The 18,949-nt window shown below is 27.6% G+C and overlaps 1 protein-coding gene across 7 annotated transcripts; it reads right to left on the bottom strand.

Annotated features, from left to right (window-relative positions):
- Window positions 1-3,637: 3,637 nt before the first annotated feature.
- On the bottom strand, window positions 3,638-16,446 carry LOC135929177 (uncharacterized). Of its 7 annotated transcripts, none has more exons than XM_065465710.1 (9): window positions 16,430-16,446; window positions 15,319-15,998; window positions 14,943-15,094; window positions 9,248-9,514; window positions 8,363-8,734; window positions 5,811-6,078; window positions 5,382-5,476; window positions 4,820-4,981; window positions 3,638-4,078 (listed from the first exon to the last, which is right to left on the bottom strand). In XM_065465710.1, exons 2-9 carry the CDS (start codon window positions 15,863-15,865, stop codon window positions 3,779-3,781), a joined length of 2,163 nt encoding a protein of 720 aa, XP_065321782.1. In that variant the 5' UTR covers window positions 15,866-15,998; window positions 16,430-16,446; the 3' UTR covers window positions 3,638-3,778. The 7 variants fall into 7 exon arrangements, 5 of the variants coding, with proteins under 5 accessions (XP_065321782.1, XP_065321781.1, XP_065321783.1 ...); XM_065465709.1 differs by lacking the exon at window positions 16,430-16,446 and adding an exon at window positions 16,059-16,086; XM_065465711.1 differs by lacking the exon at window positions 16,430-16,446 and having other exon boundaries at window positions 4,862-4,981; window positions 15,319-16,122.
- Window positions 16,447-18,949: the final 2,503 nt, after the last annotated feature.

Raw genomic sequence — 18,949 nt, 5'->3', positions numbered from 1 at the left:
CCATGTATTACTTATTTTCGTAAAAATTTTTCCTATAGTAATAAATACAATATCCATTCTTAATTACTATATTAAGTAGACTAAATTTGACAAAATTTGCAATAAGATTTGTTTATTTTATTGATAAATCATTATTATGTATATAATTTATTAAATTATATTTTTATAATATTTTTTTCTAAAATGCTAATTTGTCTATACCTTATATAAATCCAAATAAAAATATACCGATATTATTAGATCTTAAGTAAATTCGAAAAAAAATTTCGGGGTTTTTTTCCGGGATTCATTTTTTTTCTATCATCTTCACCTAGTAAATAAAAAAGAAAATATTCTTAATTGGAGTTGACGTATGTAAGGTTTAAAAAAAGTCGAGTAACAGAGCGTTTATATTTTTATGTTTCTTTTTTAATATTCAATTATTTATATTGCATAAATTATAAATTCGAAGTTCTCAGTTTAATCTTAATAGTAAGGAAGTTAATAAAATGTCTGATCTTGTATAATATTAAAAGTCTTAAGAAATAACATTTAGTACTATCTTCCTGATTTCAATTGTAATTAATTTTTAAAAAAATTCAGCCTAAAAGGTCCAATCCGATTTCTTTTTTATTTGTTTTTTGGCCTGAGTGTCTACATAACCCTGCGTTCAGAGTTAACGAGAATTCGCTCTAACTGTGAAACCAAGGTAACATATTGCATTGCTAAGATAATTCTCTAACTTACGAAAAAAAGGTATATGTCTTACATTGGCGTACGCAGCGAGGTGGTGGGGGGGGGGGGACAAGGGGACAAATCCCCCCCCCAAAGCCAAAAAATGCAGATGCCGGATATATTTTTCAAAAATATTATTGTTTATATTAATTTATATTTGTTGATATTTATTCGTATCTCATATTAAATATATATTCATTCATAAGTTATTTTATCAATTAATTTCGATTTCAAGTTTTCCGGCGTAATATTTACTTATTATTTTCAAATTTTTGGTGGCGTAATATTTATCTACCATTTTCAAATTTCTAGTCAAATAATAATTATTTCTGAAACTTCTGGTCCAACAGGGAAAAAGAAATTGCAACCTTGTCCAACGAGATAGAGCCTCTTCCATCAAGCACTAATAGCTATTAAGGAGTTAGAGGAGCCAATTATTTGCTATCTGAAATATTACAATGGCCTGAAAGAAATTGTCACGCTAGAGAGGAGTGAATGCTTAGGAAATTAAATCGGCAGTGACAAACGTAGAATCCTTCGTTGGGGCCACCTTTAATCGATATCCTTTTTTTTTGTCTATGGTTTCGATAAAATTAAGGGCCTCATTTCTGAACATGCCTAAGGTGTTGGTATTAGAAGAAAATATTCAAGCTACAAAGTAGGCAAATGATGCATTAGGCAGAATTGTACTTTTTTTTTCTTATGCCTTGATTTTAAATTTCTTCGTTAAAATATGATACAAAAAAATCATCATTCTTTGAATGGCAGCTGTGGCTCATGTTAGAGACCTGTTTATACGAAGCTGTATCGCAGGTTCGATATCCGGTTAAGAAGAGGTTTCTCTTTCTGAAACTAACCTCCTCTAGCAGATAGGTAGGAAAGAAGATGGTAAGGTTAAAATGTTTGAGAGTTTGGTTAGAGTTTAGTTAATAGTTTAATAAATTGATCATTTAGTAAGTTGTTATAAGATGTCATAGATTTTATATATCTTCACCCATATCAGAGATGTTTTAAAAAAGAATGAAGTAAAATGAAGGCCGATGTAAGTACAATTATGTATTATGCCTTTGAGATGTATTTCATACATCTCAAATTTCTAGAAAACATTTATATAATATTATAAGAAACCCCAAATCTTAATAATGTTCATACTTAAAATATAAAATAGGGCATAAATTTTTTCCGAAAATGATTTTAGATCAGATTCCTTTGATGGCCTTGCCATATAAAACATCAGGCGCGTACGCAGGAATTTGGTCGGGGGGGGGGGGGGGGGATAATAAATTTTTTTAAGAAATATTATTGTTTTTTAAAAATATCGAGCATAAATTTATTAGGACTAATAACTATTCCTAATACACAATTTTAAATTAATGTGAATTATAAAAAATTTATATGTAAAGAATCACTTAAATGACCCAAAATAGAAATTTGAGTTTTTTGAGCCTTTACACAAAAAGTTTCTTAGGAATAATTGTATTTTGTATGTTATATGTTTACAATGTAAAATCCAATCTTCGTTGGAATTGAGCTAATTTTTCAATTATCTCATCCTTGCTTGTCGTCAAATGCCTATGAATATTCAAAAAATCCAAACCTTTCAATCTACTTTCACATGTTGTACTTCTTGGTATGTTTTTCAGAGACCTGCAGACCCGGCTCCTGGGCCGGACAATATTTTAATTTTTTTAATTATACCAAGGCCGGGCCCAAAATTTTTTTTAAAAAACATCCGGGCCGGACCTAAATTTTTTTAAAAAAACACCCAAGCCGGGCTGTATTTTTTAAAACAGCCTATATTTGAAATCGTTATTATTAGCTATAAAAATCAAAAATAAATATAATTTATTTTTAAAAAATCCAGGCCGGGCCTGAAAATTTTATTTTAAAAAAAGCCGGGCCGAGCCTGTAAATTTTAAAAAAAAGTCGAGCGGTCTAAAAAAATTTTTAAAAATAGCGTAAAAAATCTTAAAAAAAAATCCGGGCCGTGCCCTGCAAATGGTACTTCTACAGGCCTCTGTTATTCTTCTTAAAAAAGAGAGTGAAACTAATGAGAAGAGTTTATAAACCCTTTTAATACATTGGGAATTTAATCTAAAATGTGTTTGAAATAATGCAGAGCATCCATAGCATTTTTTGGGACTATATCAACTATAGTTAATCTTATAAACATAGTTATTCAGCTAGTAAGGCATCATAAGATACTTTAACATCTTCATAATAAAAATCTAACAAATATTTTTTTTTTCTATCACCTCTGAAAAAGGTTGGGAAGGCTTTTGTGGAAGTAATATTTGCAGATGTAAGTGCTGCATGATATATTAAAAATTCATTTATTTGGGTTATAAATGTATCTGCATCTAAGATAAACCCTTCTACTGATCCTATATTAATGTTTTAACAATGAGCTTGCCTTGCTGTCGAGGGAGACAAATATAAACACGTATAGCTCTGCTTTTGACTCAACAATAAAATATAAAATATGAAATTCTTCATCAACATTAGCCCTAATTACCTTGAGTTCTGATAAAATGCTCTCCGCTATTCTCATCTTCTTAATCAAAACATTGTCATGTTTTTGAAAAGTAATACTTAAAATAGTTGTATAATTAAATAATACATTCTAATGAGAAATAAAATTTGGAATAAGCATTGAATCCAATAATTTTCTTGCTTCTGAGGAATACCATTTTATGTTAGATTTTAAAGTTCTTTATAAAGTTTTTAATCTATTCTTATTGTTTGCTTTAATATATTTTAATTTCATATCGTTTATATTGTATTTTATTTTTAAATTAAAACCATTTTTTAAATTAAATTACACAATAAAAAAAATACTATTTTTAAATTAAATTTCTCTCCTTTTAAAAAAAAATAGCCAATCAATATATTTTTTTATAATTTTATTTATTTCAAAAGGGCATTTTTTAAAAAAAATTTATTAATATTTTTTACAGACTCAAAAATTTTGGAAATAGAGTAAAAGAAAATTTAAATAAATGAATTATATTTGCTTTCTAGACTGGCATGAGAAAATCATATATTTTTTCTCTTCAAAAAATTATCATTTTTGGTTTTTGATTAATTCGTTTAGGGTATAAGTTATCCAAGTATAGGTTTTCGGCGAAGTCTCTAGTTGATAGTAACACGTTATGTTTTGCGAAGCTTTGACTGAAAAGAATTTTGCATTGAGTTGCCTTCTATAGGTGGATATCAAATTCGCGATCATGAGTTTCTTGCTACTGCCTCCTAACCCGTGAAGGTAAATGTGTGCTATTTCGCTCAGCCTTATGGGATTTTTGTTGGATTCGAGGAAAAGTAAGTGTTTAGAGCGTTTGGCCATAACTCCTTTCTTATTTTTCTTCTTTTTTTTGTGCGAATAAAATTTTATTGTATTTTTAACGAATATACAAAAAAAATCAAATTCTCATTTCGAAATAGCAAATAGCAAATTTTTTTTTAAGAAAAAGTGATTATTCACAATGAGGGGAGGAGTTTAATACATACAAAAATCAGCAAATCATCATGGCCCGTCCCGAAATTGTTTTAAAATATTATGCCTTACCGAAATTATTATTTTTAAATAGACCCGAACCGAAACCCATTCGGGCGGGGGACCGTGATTTGCAAATCTCTAACTACATAGTATTATTTACTGAATTGGATCTTAAATATTTTGATTAAGCCACAAATCAAATGTTTGAATGCAATAAAACTTATGACATTCCTTTATTTATAAAGTGATATAATTCGAGCATTGTTGTTAAACGGCTCAAATTAGCGACTAACCCACTATTTTATCCATAAAATATTAAGTAATGTAAACCTGGAGTTAAAGGTTTGGACTATATTGGATTAGGGTTAGGATATCGAGGCTTGCACAATATTATTTTGGCTAAAATCAAATTAAAATTAGCCAAATCGAGCCATTTTACAACACTAATTTAGAGTGCTTAAATTTTGTTATCATTTTCAATCAATTTTTTTGCTTTTATAATAGTTTTATTATTCAGTGGAGTAACAATGCCGCTACTATTGTTATTTTTTAGGCCTCTCAAAAATTCTGGCAAGTTTTTATATAGCCCGAGCTTCATTACGGTGCAACCTCAGCAGCCCTGGTTGTTACGCTATTGTGTACGGATATTACCTCATGAAGGAAAAATGGTATGTTCATGAGACTCGTCTTTGAGCAATCGATCACAAACATTTCTTGCGTATTAAAGCATTCTTTAGATACGTAATGCAATAAATCTTCTAGATTTCTTTCCTTTTTCATTTAACAAAATTTTGTATTTAGTTAATAAATATTTTACAACATAAAGTTTAAAAAAATCTTTTTGTAATATAAAATGAAAACTCAATTTCTATCATATAATTTTACTTTAAAAAATTTTTTTTATTATTCTACCTACCTAGAAGGTATATTTTATCTAAATATGTCATCTATTGCATTGGTTAGAATTTTAATTTACAGTTTTAGAAAGAAAAAAAAATTGATGAAAAGTTTTCAAGAGTTTTTATGATTGGTTAAAAATCTATTCTGCTTTATCGTGTAGAATCTTCGAAAATCAAAATTTTATAATTGCGCATGCGCCCTATTTATATAATTATTTCATAAACCTTTGGAAATTATGCCTACGGCCATAAAATTATCTATTGTTTTTTACCGGACTCTCCAATCTTTTTAGTTTACAAATATTTTGCAATTTGACTTGTTTTATGTTGAGTCCTTTGCAAATAGACGGTTTAATGGACCAACTTTCTGAATGGTCGTTTATATAATTTAAAAATGAAGATAGTTATGAGTATAATAAAACCTACAGAGGTAACTACCTTATTCTCACCCCTTTTCTCTTTCTTGTGGCGCTTTCTCCATTGCCAAGATCTTATTAACAATTTATCAAGATGTTTTTGTGTAGTATTGATATTGACCACCTATATGTTTACTAGCATGGAGGTTTGACTGAATATATCTTAATATTACTAATGTAATCCTAAATCAAGAGTGGATATAGATATTATTTTTAAATAATCATATCGTATACTCTATTCTATAACATCAACATGCATTTATTTTAGATTTTTTAAAAACAAACTGAAATTGAATATTAAATGGATTTGTTGAGCATTCTTGATAGAAGGGGGCAATGTTGTTAACAGGATAGGTAAAGGAACCAATGAAACGTTCTCCAGTTTAGTTCCTTCTGCTTTTGTGGAATCATGGAAAGCCAGCATGAACCTTCTAACCCTCCTCCATATAGTGCCGAAATCGTTGCTCGCAACATCGAAAATGACTAAGCGAGATGAGGTTCTAAAGTATTGGAGGAAATCTTCGGAATTTTGCTGATACTTAAATATACGACGCTTGTGTATTATAAAGTAGTTTTTTTTAACAATATTGATATATATTTTAAAGTACCTTTGTCTTATTTATTTTGGACAATAAATTTTCTGTAGAATTTTCTAAAAATCTCCAAGTTTTCTTAGCATGATGGAATAAATTTCTTCTGAAATAAGACATATTTAAATTTAAAAAACCTCAAAAAATAATTTTGAAGTTGAAGAAAAAAAATAACACATTGAAGACGTTAACATATATATAGTTACTAGTTGATAACCCATCAAGAATGACGGGAATAAAAAAATCATGAACTATTACAGGAAATTTTTTTTTTATTAAATAGAGAACATTCAGTGAATTTTCTAAAATTTGGAGGTAAATTCCATAATAAGGAGATTGTAAGTATTTCTTTTTCCCATTATCTATATAGATATAGCTGGTAGTAATTGAGGTATCGTTAATAGCCTGGATAACCTGATCAAACGCATGTCGTTGTAAAACATTTAAATTGGCTAACATTACCATTGTGATTGATATCTGCTTCTATTATTGGGTCATATAAATTAGATTGAGTGATAGGGTCAGAAGATGGGAAATTAAAATCGAATTGAACCCAGGACAATCTACACAGGTTAGAAGTATGGAGGATATTCCTGTGGTAGCAAAGGGTAAGACATTTTTGGTTGTCCTCTAAGATAGTGTAGTAGAGTATTATAAAGATATGTCGTCTTACCTGATCCACCAGGAGCATCTATATAGAAAAATCTGGTAGTAATTGAGTTATCGGCAATAGCCTGGATAACCTGATCAAATACATGTCGTTGTAAAGCATTAACAGGATTACTTACATAAAGATTTTATGAAAAATATACGTTCACCACCACAAAATATGGTAGTAAAATTTTTTTTTTATCTCAACCACAATATGGGAACTTTGCAAATAGTTTAAAATACCTATTTATCTATATCTTCCCATGCCAGAAAATTAACCTCCCTCACTAATCCTAAGTACTTATTATAAATTAAATTAACAAATATTTAGCCAATACATTTATCTCATATTTCCACCCCAAAATATGCCAGTATAAAAATTTTATCTCAACAACAATATTTGAACTCTGGAAATGACATACAATACCAATTTATCAATATCTAAGAAAATACTATTATATAAATTTGAATTAAATAAAAAATAATATTAAATTTTAAAAATTTTTCACTCATCCTACTGTTTTTTTACATTAATTGATTTTAAATTTAATAATATTCATTCTTACCATATTATTAGATTTTTAACTTGTTCAAATTCAAATATTTGATTCATCCTACTTTTTTTTCCTGAAATATGGAGGAAAATTCTATTAAATAAATTATAATATTAAATTTTATTTATATAATAATTTTACTTGACATAGTAAGAAATAATTTATAATTTGATTAAAAATTGGTAAATTTAAAAAGGTTGTGATCTTCTTAAAAATCATTAATTAAAAATGGTTGATTAATTAATTAATAAAACAAAGAAAATAAATTTAAACCAATGAAATAAAAAGAAAATAAATTTAAACCAATAAAATAAGATATTAATAAGCCAATAAAAATAAAGATTAATAAACCTATAAAAATACAGCAAAATAATAACGTATATAAGAAAGATTATATTACAAAATTTAATATAGAAGGTGGCTGAGTGGGAAGAACGATTGCCTTTAAAACGTTAAGTCATGGGTTCGAATCGTTTACAAAAAATTTTCTTGAAATTTAACATTAGAGAGATATAGTCTCCATCTATTTATTTAACATTAAGAAGATAGTAAAGTTGATAGGAAAAATAAAAATTAACATTAAGAAGATAGGAAAGTTGATGAGAAAAATAAAAATTAACATTAAGGATATACGAAAACGTTCATTTCTTGATTAAGGTGATTATACATATAGATGCGATTTTTTTCATAAACTTGTAATTTTATCTTCTTACTACATAACTAAATAACTTCATTGGTTTTATATAATTTGTAATTGACATCATCTCAAAGGGGAAAAATACTTTGATATTCAATCACCTTTGATTTGTTATCTAATTTTTCTGAAACGTGTAATTTTATTATCACGCCGATTCACAATTTTTCTTCTTAATTTGGTAGTATTTTGAAAAAAAAAATTAAATTTTACTTTTATATATGCTTTTTAGAATACGCTTTAGTCGCAAAAGAATCCATAATTTTTAAATAAGTAAGCCAGGCCTAATAGAATTTTTTAAAAATACCCAACAAACTAATTAAATTATTAGCAGAAAAATAATTTTACCTTCAATCGGCACTTCTCCTCTTCGTCATTGGCTTTTGCCACTGATTCGGCCTCTGACTTGTCATTATTTCCTTCGCTAAGCTCGTTCTCCAACAATACCACTTGGTCATTATCGATCCTGGTTTCCCCATTTAGTTTATTGGGCTTTTTAACAGATTCCAATAACCCTTCAAAGGTACTACTTTGAAGTGTTTGTTGTTCGGCAGGATTTGAATTTTCTAGGGAGAGAACCGAATTTTGCGTTAATTTAGCCGTATGACCTTTCTTTTTGTTAAGAGTGTATTTGGGTCTTTTTATGAGAGTTGAACCCGAAACGAAACTGGAAATCCTGTTTTCGCCTATACTAAGTGAGATAGCGAATCTGATGGGGTGCTGTATGTTTCAATTTTTTGGGGTTGTTCAAATAAAAATAACCTTAATTTAATTGATTCACGTCGTTATTAAGCTACGTTCCTCTAGCTCGTTTCATTTATTTTTAGGATTCAAAAGTTCTTAATAGAATGTGATTTTTATATTTAAACAAATTATATAAATATGGATACATCTGCGCGTCGTATTTTAAGCATGGGCGTCACTAGCCTTTACAATCTCAGGAGGTTCAAAAAAAATTTTTTTAAATTCTTTTCAAATTCTTTTTTTTAGTAGCTATAACATTATCTAAAATTACCTTCTTTTTTTAGCTACCATTATCCTAAATTACCTTCTTTTTTTAGCTAACTTTATCCTAAATTACCTTCTTTTTTTTAGCTGACGATAATTTAATTTGAATAGTTAATATTAATAGTTTATTCAACAAAAATAAATAATTTCAAACTTTTCCTATCATTTACTCCAAGTGGATTGAAGTAATAATAATAAAAATTCAAATTCTTCTATTAAAAAAACCGTTAGTTCGAATTGCTTCAATTCAGCCGTGGGATCCACAAAGTAATCAGTCCCAGTTGGCAAGAATTTTAAGCAAGGCATAATGTCGACCAAAAAACACTTTTGTGTCGGTAACTTGGGGGAAATATGGTTCAGCGAAAAATCATAAGCATTTTTTGGACTGCTATCTCTAAGTTTATTTGAAGGAAGATTGTTTGAATTTTTCGCGTCTATAATCGATTTGATAGCATTTAAGGTATTTGTCAGGGAAAATAGACTGGGGTAATTCTATAGAAGAAGAAAAAATTTTAAAAAATTATTATTTGTTGGCATAAAAACAAGGTCAGACAATAATCTTCGTCACCTTCTGCTATTTCTTAAATGTTCATAGTGCATGATGCAACTTTAAATGCAAAATCCTTTATTCCCATATGCAATTACATTTTAATCGATATGCTTGGAATAAAATTTTGTGATGATTCATTTTAAAAGATTTATTTACTGTTTCAAAATAATTTTAATTTTTTTTTATAATCGGAGGAACCACTTTAAATTTAAAAACCGGAAATAGAATCCAATTTTCAAACTCTCTACCTTAACGATATTGAATGTGTAGGTTACCGGAATAACAAATCCACCCTGCCTATACCACTATAATACATTGCCAAAAAAAATCAGGCATTGTACACATTGCTGAGAAAAACACATTGACCCTAACATATATTTCATCGTACATTTCTTGTTTATTAAAAAAAATGCATTGATTTTATTTCAATAAATGCCAAATAAATTAGATTAGGGTCATAAAGTTATTCTCAGGTCTTCGAACCGTTAAGTATAGTGGTTCGTTTCGGTTTTTAATTTAAAATTTTCAGGTTTACTTCGTTCCGGCTTTTATAAATTCCATTTTTTTAGAAAATTAATCATTAACCATTTATATATTAATCTTAGAGAAAAATCTTTTTAATTTATTTTTTTATAATTTCTTATTTAATTTAACCATTAAGATTATTTCTTATCTAATTAACTAGTAATTTGTCTAATCTCTATTAAATTGAATATATAAAGTAAAAAAAAACTTGATATTGATTGATATGAATATAATGACGATTTTTAAAAAAATTTATAATTTGAAAAGCAATCACGAATTTAAATTGTCCATATGAATCAAGTTTAAATTAATAACTAAAAATTCATTCATTCAAAAAACCTTTATGAACCGATTCAAAATATTTATAACTGTTCGGTTCGCTCTTTTTATGTTTTCTTTATAACGGTTCGGTTACGGTTTCGCGGTTTGGTTCGGTTTGAAGCCCTGGTTATTCTTGATTTAAACAAGGTTTGAACTCCTAACATTTTTTTTTGTTCAAATCCTGTGAAAATTATTCAGTATCATTAAATATTCTCTTTGTTGTTTAATTTGTGGTATTAAATGTGGAAACGAGTTATTTAAAATGGGTAAAAATTTATTTTTTCGTTGTAATGTAAAATTAAATCAATTTTCAACTGTTATGAAGGCTTATTTTATGATCTTTTTGGGGGATAAGATTATTTAGAATTAAAAAAAATATATTATTTTTACCATGTAACTTGATTACTTCTTTCGTTTTTTCTTAAATTTTTAAAGAACTCATCAAGGTGTGATTTTTGCCAAACTATTTAGCAATTTTGGCTAATTTGTTCCCTTTTTTTGGTTTGAAGGAGAATGGGGGTTAGTTTTTTTTCTTTTTCAAATTAATAGTGTTGTGTCTTTTTCCTCTTCAAAATCAATGATTATTTTATCGAATTAGGACATTATTGCTGACACATTATGTTAAAAAAATACTGTTTATTATTTTTTGAAATAGAGGTCATGATATAAACTATTTTTTTCGTATTCCCAGATAAATTGATATATTTATATTTTTTTTTGTCTTTAATATTTATGTTTGAGAGACTTTTTGAAAATGTTCAATTTATCAGAAGGTTATAACGCACATATACATTTTATCAATCTCCTGATACTTTAGGGTTCGAGCTAATATCACTGAAACCTGGAACCGGACTTATATAAAAATATCGAAATAAAAAATAGAAAATAACCTAAATACTCTATTGCACATTGTAAACAACTAAACCACAATTAAGTTTCTTCCTTTCTTTCCTACTTACCTACCTGCCAATAAATTTAAACTTTAAAAAAATCCATGACCGTAAGCTATCTTTGTTATATTTTTCCCCGATCTCTTAATTATGCAAATTTTATAGTCTTAAACAAAAAGTCCGATAATTTTTTTTTCCCTATTAATAACCAATTTATTTTGAATATATATTCAAAATTAAAACAAAATTATTAGCTATAATTTTTTTTAAATTTAATTTGCATAATAAATAAAGATATAGGATAGTTGGAGTTAAATTACCTAACTTTAATCAACTATAAAACAGCGTAGCAATCTATTTATCCAATAATATTCGAATCAATCTTCAAGTCGAGACTCAACTTAGAGGCTTAATTCATTTTTTAAGGCTAAAAGCTTGACTAAATGACAATAGATATGATTAGGTAATTTAACAACACTAATATAGGATATCTAAAAAACAAGCAGATCGATTACAACAACAAAAAATTTAACCACAAACATTTTACGATTGTATGAGATTCATTAATGAAAATGTTCCATTAAATCGTAGGTAAAATAAAACATAACCACATTTATAATGGTTTTTTAAAATGCTGAAATTTTTGATCTCAAAAATTAGGAATCTGAGGTCTATTAGCTTCCTCGCCTATTGCTTGAGCCTTAAGGAAAATGGATAGGGGGGGGGGGGGGATAAAGTTTATTTATAATTATAACTTGTATATTTTTTTAAATTATAACTCTTCTAAATTTTATTTTCCTTTTATCAAATTTACAAATTTTCATAAATAACGATAAAAAAATGTTACAAAATACAAGCACTAAAATATTTGAATTTTACATAAAATATAATAAAAATAATTTTATGAAAAATTTATTTTTAATATTGAAAAAAAAAAAACTCTCGAATCCTGAACCTTAAATTTCAAGAAATGATTCCAGTTTGGGTTGGGGTTCATAAAATCTCGCGGGGTCCGATTCTCAGCTCTTAGTAAAAGTAATCGATTTTGAAAAATTGTATCATGCAAATCTTCAAACTAAGTAAGGATTTTACTTTTTAATATAAAAAATTATTTATAATTATCTTAAAATTAAATTTAAAAATATGCTTGCACTTGACATAAATGATAGGATTCATATTTTTTATGCAGAAATCAAATATTATCTGTAGAGGAGAGAGCGGGCTATTAACGATTCCCTTTACAGTGGCAACTAAGTAGCTCTCGCTTCTACCTACTAGCTTTTAAAACAAAAATAGAATTTCATTTTTGATAGAAAATAAAAGAGGAAATATAAATTTATAATATTTTTTTATTATTTAATATTACGTAATTCTTATCCTTCATATTAATGTTTCGCTAAAAATAAATTCCGAGATTTCGTTAAATCTTTTTTTTTTGAGGGAAAGAGAGAGAGAGAGAGAAAAAAAAATCATAACATTTTTTAAAGGCTTTATATTTGTGATTTTCTTCTAATAAAATATGCATTTAATCAATCATTAATCAAAATCCATATTCATTAGGAAATAATTTTTGATAAATATGGTATAGGTAGGTATACTTAAATGTCATGTCAAAATCTAAATTTTTTTTTCACGGCCACATATCAAAATTAAAATTAATTTTTTATGTTTCCATATAATAAAACATTTTTTTTTCTTCCTGTCAAGAATTTTATTGTTTTTATAGTGTTTTTACTATATTTAAATGAAGTTCATTCAATCAATCTAATTTTGACAGTGGTGTTTAGTCAAAAAAAATTGAAATATGGATAATATTTAGTCTTACTTCCAGCTTCCTATAAACATATTTTGCATTATGGAACTCTTGGAGAAATAAAATAAGAAAAATAATTATTATTAATAAATAAAAAAAAGTGTCTCTACGCTTTTTTTAAATCAAATTTGGCGGAACATTTTTTTAGACATTCTCAATGAATAATGGTTTAATATTATAAAATGATTTCACCTCATGACAGGGCAAAGCTCTGTCGATCGCCACAAATATTCCGCTTTTGATGCCTAAGATATTCACATATTTAACCACCATTAGTTTTAACTAGTGTTGTTTCAAATTTTTAGACAGAAAAATCTCGCCTAAGCCTCGAGATTTCGATAATATATGTCTAAACCTTTGTTCCTTCTATGAGCAAAATCTTCAGGCTTGCGTAATATTTTTATGGATGAAATATTGAGTTAGCCGTTTTAAAGAATCGGTTCAAAACGAGTGGTTTAACACTGGTTTTAACATTACTAACTTTTTATATTCTCTATTTTCAAAAAAAACCGCAGGTTTAGGCTATAATTTTCTACTATGCTAAGTTATTTTTAGCCAGCTAAAAGACGCTAAACGGCTAGGGTCACTTATCCGGCGTTTTACCTCAAATTCTTTTTAAAATTTGGAGACCTTACACGAATTCATGCAAATCTTTATAAACCATACCATCTAAACATTAGCTCCTATTCCTTATTTTAAAAAGGTGTTTTTTTTTTTACCTAAACTTATTTATAGGTTTACCGCTATATTTATCAAATATCAAGACTTATTGAAATTTTTTAAAAAAAAATTCAAACTATTTATAGAACAACCTTTGAACTTAAAATTGAGTTAATTAAAGCTGAAAATTAGCATCCTTATCTAAGAAAATGGATTTGGCTTTATCCATATTTCGATGTTGCCCTAGCCCTAAGTTTTACTCATCTAGTGGGACGTGAGCTTATACTGAAACAACTCATAGAAAATACGAGTTTTTTTTCTATTATTACCCCTATCTGTAATAAACAAAAAATCTCTACTAATTTATTAATGTTCATATTAAAATATTGGAGATTGCCCACCCCAATAATATCCCTCTGCAAGTTTTAGCTCCAAATAAAAAAAATGGCCAGCACTAAGCGATTTAGAGTGCCAGATGTGACTTGATAGGTAAAAATTATTGATATAATTCTTTACTAATCTAAAGATAGATATTGTCTCTAGCTCGAATATTTTAGGGCCCGGCGCGGATATATTTTAAAAATTTAAAATACGGCTCGACCCATATACTCGGGCAGGACTTAGGTTCGGGTCGGGTCTGCAGGTCTCTTATTTTTATACGACTGCGAATAATTTTTTTTACAATAATAATAATTTATATTAAATTTTCATTTATTTATTAAAGATTCGACCAATTCTTCATTAATGAATATTAATTTTTTTTTTAAATAATTATTCCCCCCAATTAATTTAGTGATTGATCAGATAATTTGGATCTAATTTTAGTGCAGAAGCTATAAACCAATGAGAAGGTTATTTCAGCATCTGTTGAAGTCATGTTTTATGTACAACTTGCAATATATAATTTCTGAAGATTTTTTATACGCTTTCCATTTTTAAACAATGTAAACTCATGTAAAAATTATTAAAATCACGTTTTTCCTGTGACTCATCCTTACCTTTAATTATCAAGTTCATTTTAGACCTTGGATCTTTAGTGAAAAATTTGAGGAAACCCAAAATCCTACAGATTGCACATCTGTTAATCGCTCAAAAATGGATGTTAAAGCCTTATCATAATCAAGCGACTATTTTATTAAGATGTAATAAATAATTTTAAACCTCGGCATATTCTTTTAGTTCTGAGGGTAACATTTGATTATCCAGATGGGTCATCAGATATTCTAGAATAATGTTGTTGGCGGAAATGTATTCGTATTCGAACATATCTATAATGTTGGAAGCTATCTCGCTTTTGAAAGACCCAGGGCCACCTTATAATATTTATTTATATAATTTATTAGTACATTATATTTGAGTTGATTAACAAAGAGGTTTAAGAAGCTGGTATTAACCGAAATATATCAGAAAATATATATTTAAACTACCAAAATAATGTTAAATTTAAAAAATTGAATAAATATCTATATTTTGATGCGAGCAAAATAGGGTTAGTTCTTTCTTTCTTTAAAAGTTTTATTGTATAGACAAGATTTACCGAAAATGAAGACTATAACAGAAGGAGAGATGTCAACACCGGAATAACTTCCTACCTGCGGAAAATTTAAATCTATAGAACCAACTTTGTTACCGTTAGTGAGTATATTGGCGTTGACAAAGCCACTTCTCTTCATTATGTCATTTATATAGGAATAATCTTTCTCCAATGACCCTTTAGAAAACCTCAAAGAAGATGGGGGAATATTCTTGACTAAATTCGAGTTGTAAATAATATTCTTAATGTCGCGATGCTTTGAATTTGATGACACCATATTGTTAGATGCGCCGGGAGTTCCAATAAACGTTGAGATAGATTTCTGTCTCTTTTTTTTCCTGCAACTCAGTATATATCTGGATATGCTTGTCCTTAAGGTAGATAGCAGGGTTAAAAAGCGTTGGTATTTGTTGTAGGTAAGAGAATTGGCTAAAGATAAAGAATTTTGACTCTTTCCATGGTTCAATGGGTGATTGGAAGAAAGTAAATTCGGCCTGTTGGGGTCTGAGGTTATTATTTTATCGAAATTCATGTGAATATTGTTTGTCATTCCTACACTGAATTTTTGTCCGAATATTATGTCCCCCACTCCTACCAACTATTATTCATCGTTATATTTTCTCTTATGATGTGGTATAAGCTTGATTGACGTCTAAACTTTGAATGATGTGCCGTTCTTACTCCTGTCCCCATATATAAAGAATATAAAATTTCATAATCACATTTATTTTTGAAAAAGTTACTTTTTTTAGAAAATTTAATTTTCTCTTAAAATCAGATTTAGTTAATCGGTAAGATATTAAAATGTTATTACTAAAAATAATAATATTTTTTATATTCTTATTTCATGGTCAACGTGAAATGTAATTACATTCTGTTCCTAATTATATTTTTATTTTAATGTGATTCTAATGTTAACTTATAATATTTATTGTAAAAATAATTCTAAATTTTAATTTTTTTTTTAAATAGCATTTCCTAAATTATTTAAATGTCACAAATTAACAATATAAATTCGTGTTAACAACTATTTAAAAAAATATATATTATAATAATTTTTATCGGCTTTTTTTTATGATATAGTTATAAAATATTATTATAATTGGAATCAAACCTCCAAAACCTGATCACTTCCTTTATATTGGTCCATTTTGGTTAAGGTGTCTTACTGGCAAAATCGCATTTAAAATGATGATCCAATTATTTTTTTATTATCAGCTGCTACTTGGATCAAAACGTATATACGCCCTTGCGTGGTCAACCTATGAAGGTTATCTTAAAAATATTTTTAATTCTATTTTTGGCTTAATAGCTTAATAATTCTTGTTATTTTTTAAATATTGATTTTAAAAATATTAAGAACAAAAAGTATTTCGTAAATTAGTATTATAGTTATGTAATATATAAGAATAAAAAAGTATTTAAAAAATAAAAAAAATAAATGCATAACATTTTGGTTTCATTAAATACAGCAGACCCTTAAGACTCAAGGTAGCCCCTCGGGAGAGAGTACACATTAGAGATATGCAAAAATAGGTCCGGTTCAGGTACAGGCCGGGCCGAGATAATTTTTTATAAAATAATCTGTTTCGGGCTGGGTCGAGCCTAATATTTTTTAAGAAAATTCAGAGAAATTTTTTTTTAATATATCTAAATTTATCAATTTTATATAGAATTTTTTATGTAAAATAAAAATATTTGATTTTATTTATAGAAGCTAGACTCCATATAACATATATCGATTATTTTGAGTAATATTTAAATAAATTCGGGCCGGGCCGGGCACAACTTTTTAAAAAAAATTTGGGCCAGGCTTGAAAAATTAGGCCCGATGCAGATCACTAATAGACATGCCATATTCTATGAGTTAGTTTGCTGGATTTTTAAAGATTAAATTATTAAAAAGCGGGTATAGCGGGAAAAAACGTTATATAACGCATTTGTGCCAAAACAATTTCAAATTTATCGAATTTTAATTAATTTCTAATCATAAATTACAAATTTATCAATCTTCTTTCAACCATTTTTATATTTATACGATGTTCTATTTTATTTATATTTCTTTGGTTAATTTCGTGACCACATGCAATCCTTGTTTAAATTCGTTTAACCATTAATTGGGTATCGAATAAATTTGAATACTAAAATTGCACTTATGGGTCATAGGTTTTTGGAAATAATGTATATACATACTACTACATTGGCTATTCATTAATTAAAAGTGTCCATGCATAAGAATCAGCTGTTGCGCCATTTTGCGATCTCCTAATTGTCTCTATTTATCATTATGAATGCACATAAGTGTTATTTACATTTAATCTACATGAAAACTCCAAAATGGCGCTAGAGCTACTTTTATGTATGGGCACTTTAAAGTGCATTTAATGAAGAATCTTTTTATATATATATACTTTATTGTGAGGCCAAAATAATATCGGAATATTTTTTTTATATTCATTGACTTTGCCTGTGATATGAGAAAACTTAACGAAGATTGGCTGCAGTTATAGTCTTCTGGCAGAAATATGATTTTATGAACTTTTTTATCTCCAGATATAGCCTGCTGGCAGAAATAATTCCAGAATTTATTTAGAATACGTCATTATACGTTAAATTTTACAAAAATTAAAACTGGAATTTTCGCATTAGCCAATAATATTCATCACTCCAAGTCCTACTTGGATTTATTAGAATATTTGGATTATTTTTAGGTTCATAATCAGAATTGTTTTTTTACTTTTGAAATAGCGGAAAATAAAATATCCGTCGATAAAATATGAATAAAGATTCCAGCGAATTAAATTTCTTAAAATTGGCATCTTTTAAAATTTTATGATTTTAGACATTTTGACGAATTTTGGCGGGATTTTAGGATTTTATGTATTTAGCAAACATTTAATCTTGTTATTTTCCGCAGGGCAAATTCATTTAGCGGGACGTATGACAGTTCTGGAAGAGATTGCGAGAGAGGGTTTATAACTATTTTAGTTCAACTTTAAAACGGTTATATAAAATGTCATATCTCATTTAAATTTTTATAATTTATAAATCCATGCAAGAATTGGAACATATTTAATATTAAAAATTTTATAAGAATTTAGGTAAAGATTATATTTAAAAAAATTTTTAAATTCATTTAATTAATTCTGATTTTTTTTAAAATGATTCTTTTATTATTATTGTTCTCCCTGTTTTCAATCTTGGCATTATTATATAATCAAAATGTCCCATAGGCATTTTCGTGAAGTTCTCATCTAGACCAGAAAAAAGTTTTATAAAATTTCTTATGATGCGATATCATCATATGTTTCAATTGTCATACGCTTCGTGGTAATCAAAATTTTCCCCTTCCCGCGCTTACCTTCCACCAGGAATGTTTATATTCTTTTCCTGATATAGATAACAGCAAGATGTCTTCTTTCCAGCTTAGCTAAACCTTAAAAGACCTAATATCAAAAATATTATCGAGACCGCAATAACTCAACCTGAATCTTTCTCAGAATAAAAGTTATCTTATTTCACATTATTAACAACTAAAAGCTTCCTTACTATAATATAAATAATATAGTCTATATAATTTTATTAAGCTCTAGTAGATTCTAGTTTTCTAAACTTATATTCTATAATATTATAA

This window comes from Gordionus sp. m RMFG-2023, chromosome 4 (genome assembly GCF_954871325.1).
Source record: "Gordionus sp. m RMFG-2023 chromosome 4, tfGorSpeb1-WG-v2, whole genome shotgun sequence".
Taxonomy (NCBI): Eukaryota; Metazoa; Nematomorpha; class Gordioida; order Chordodea; family Parachordodidae; genus Gordionus; species Gordionus sp. m RMFG-2023.
This window is presented reverse-complemented; position numbering and strand designations above follow the sequence as displayed.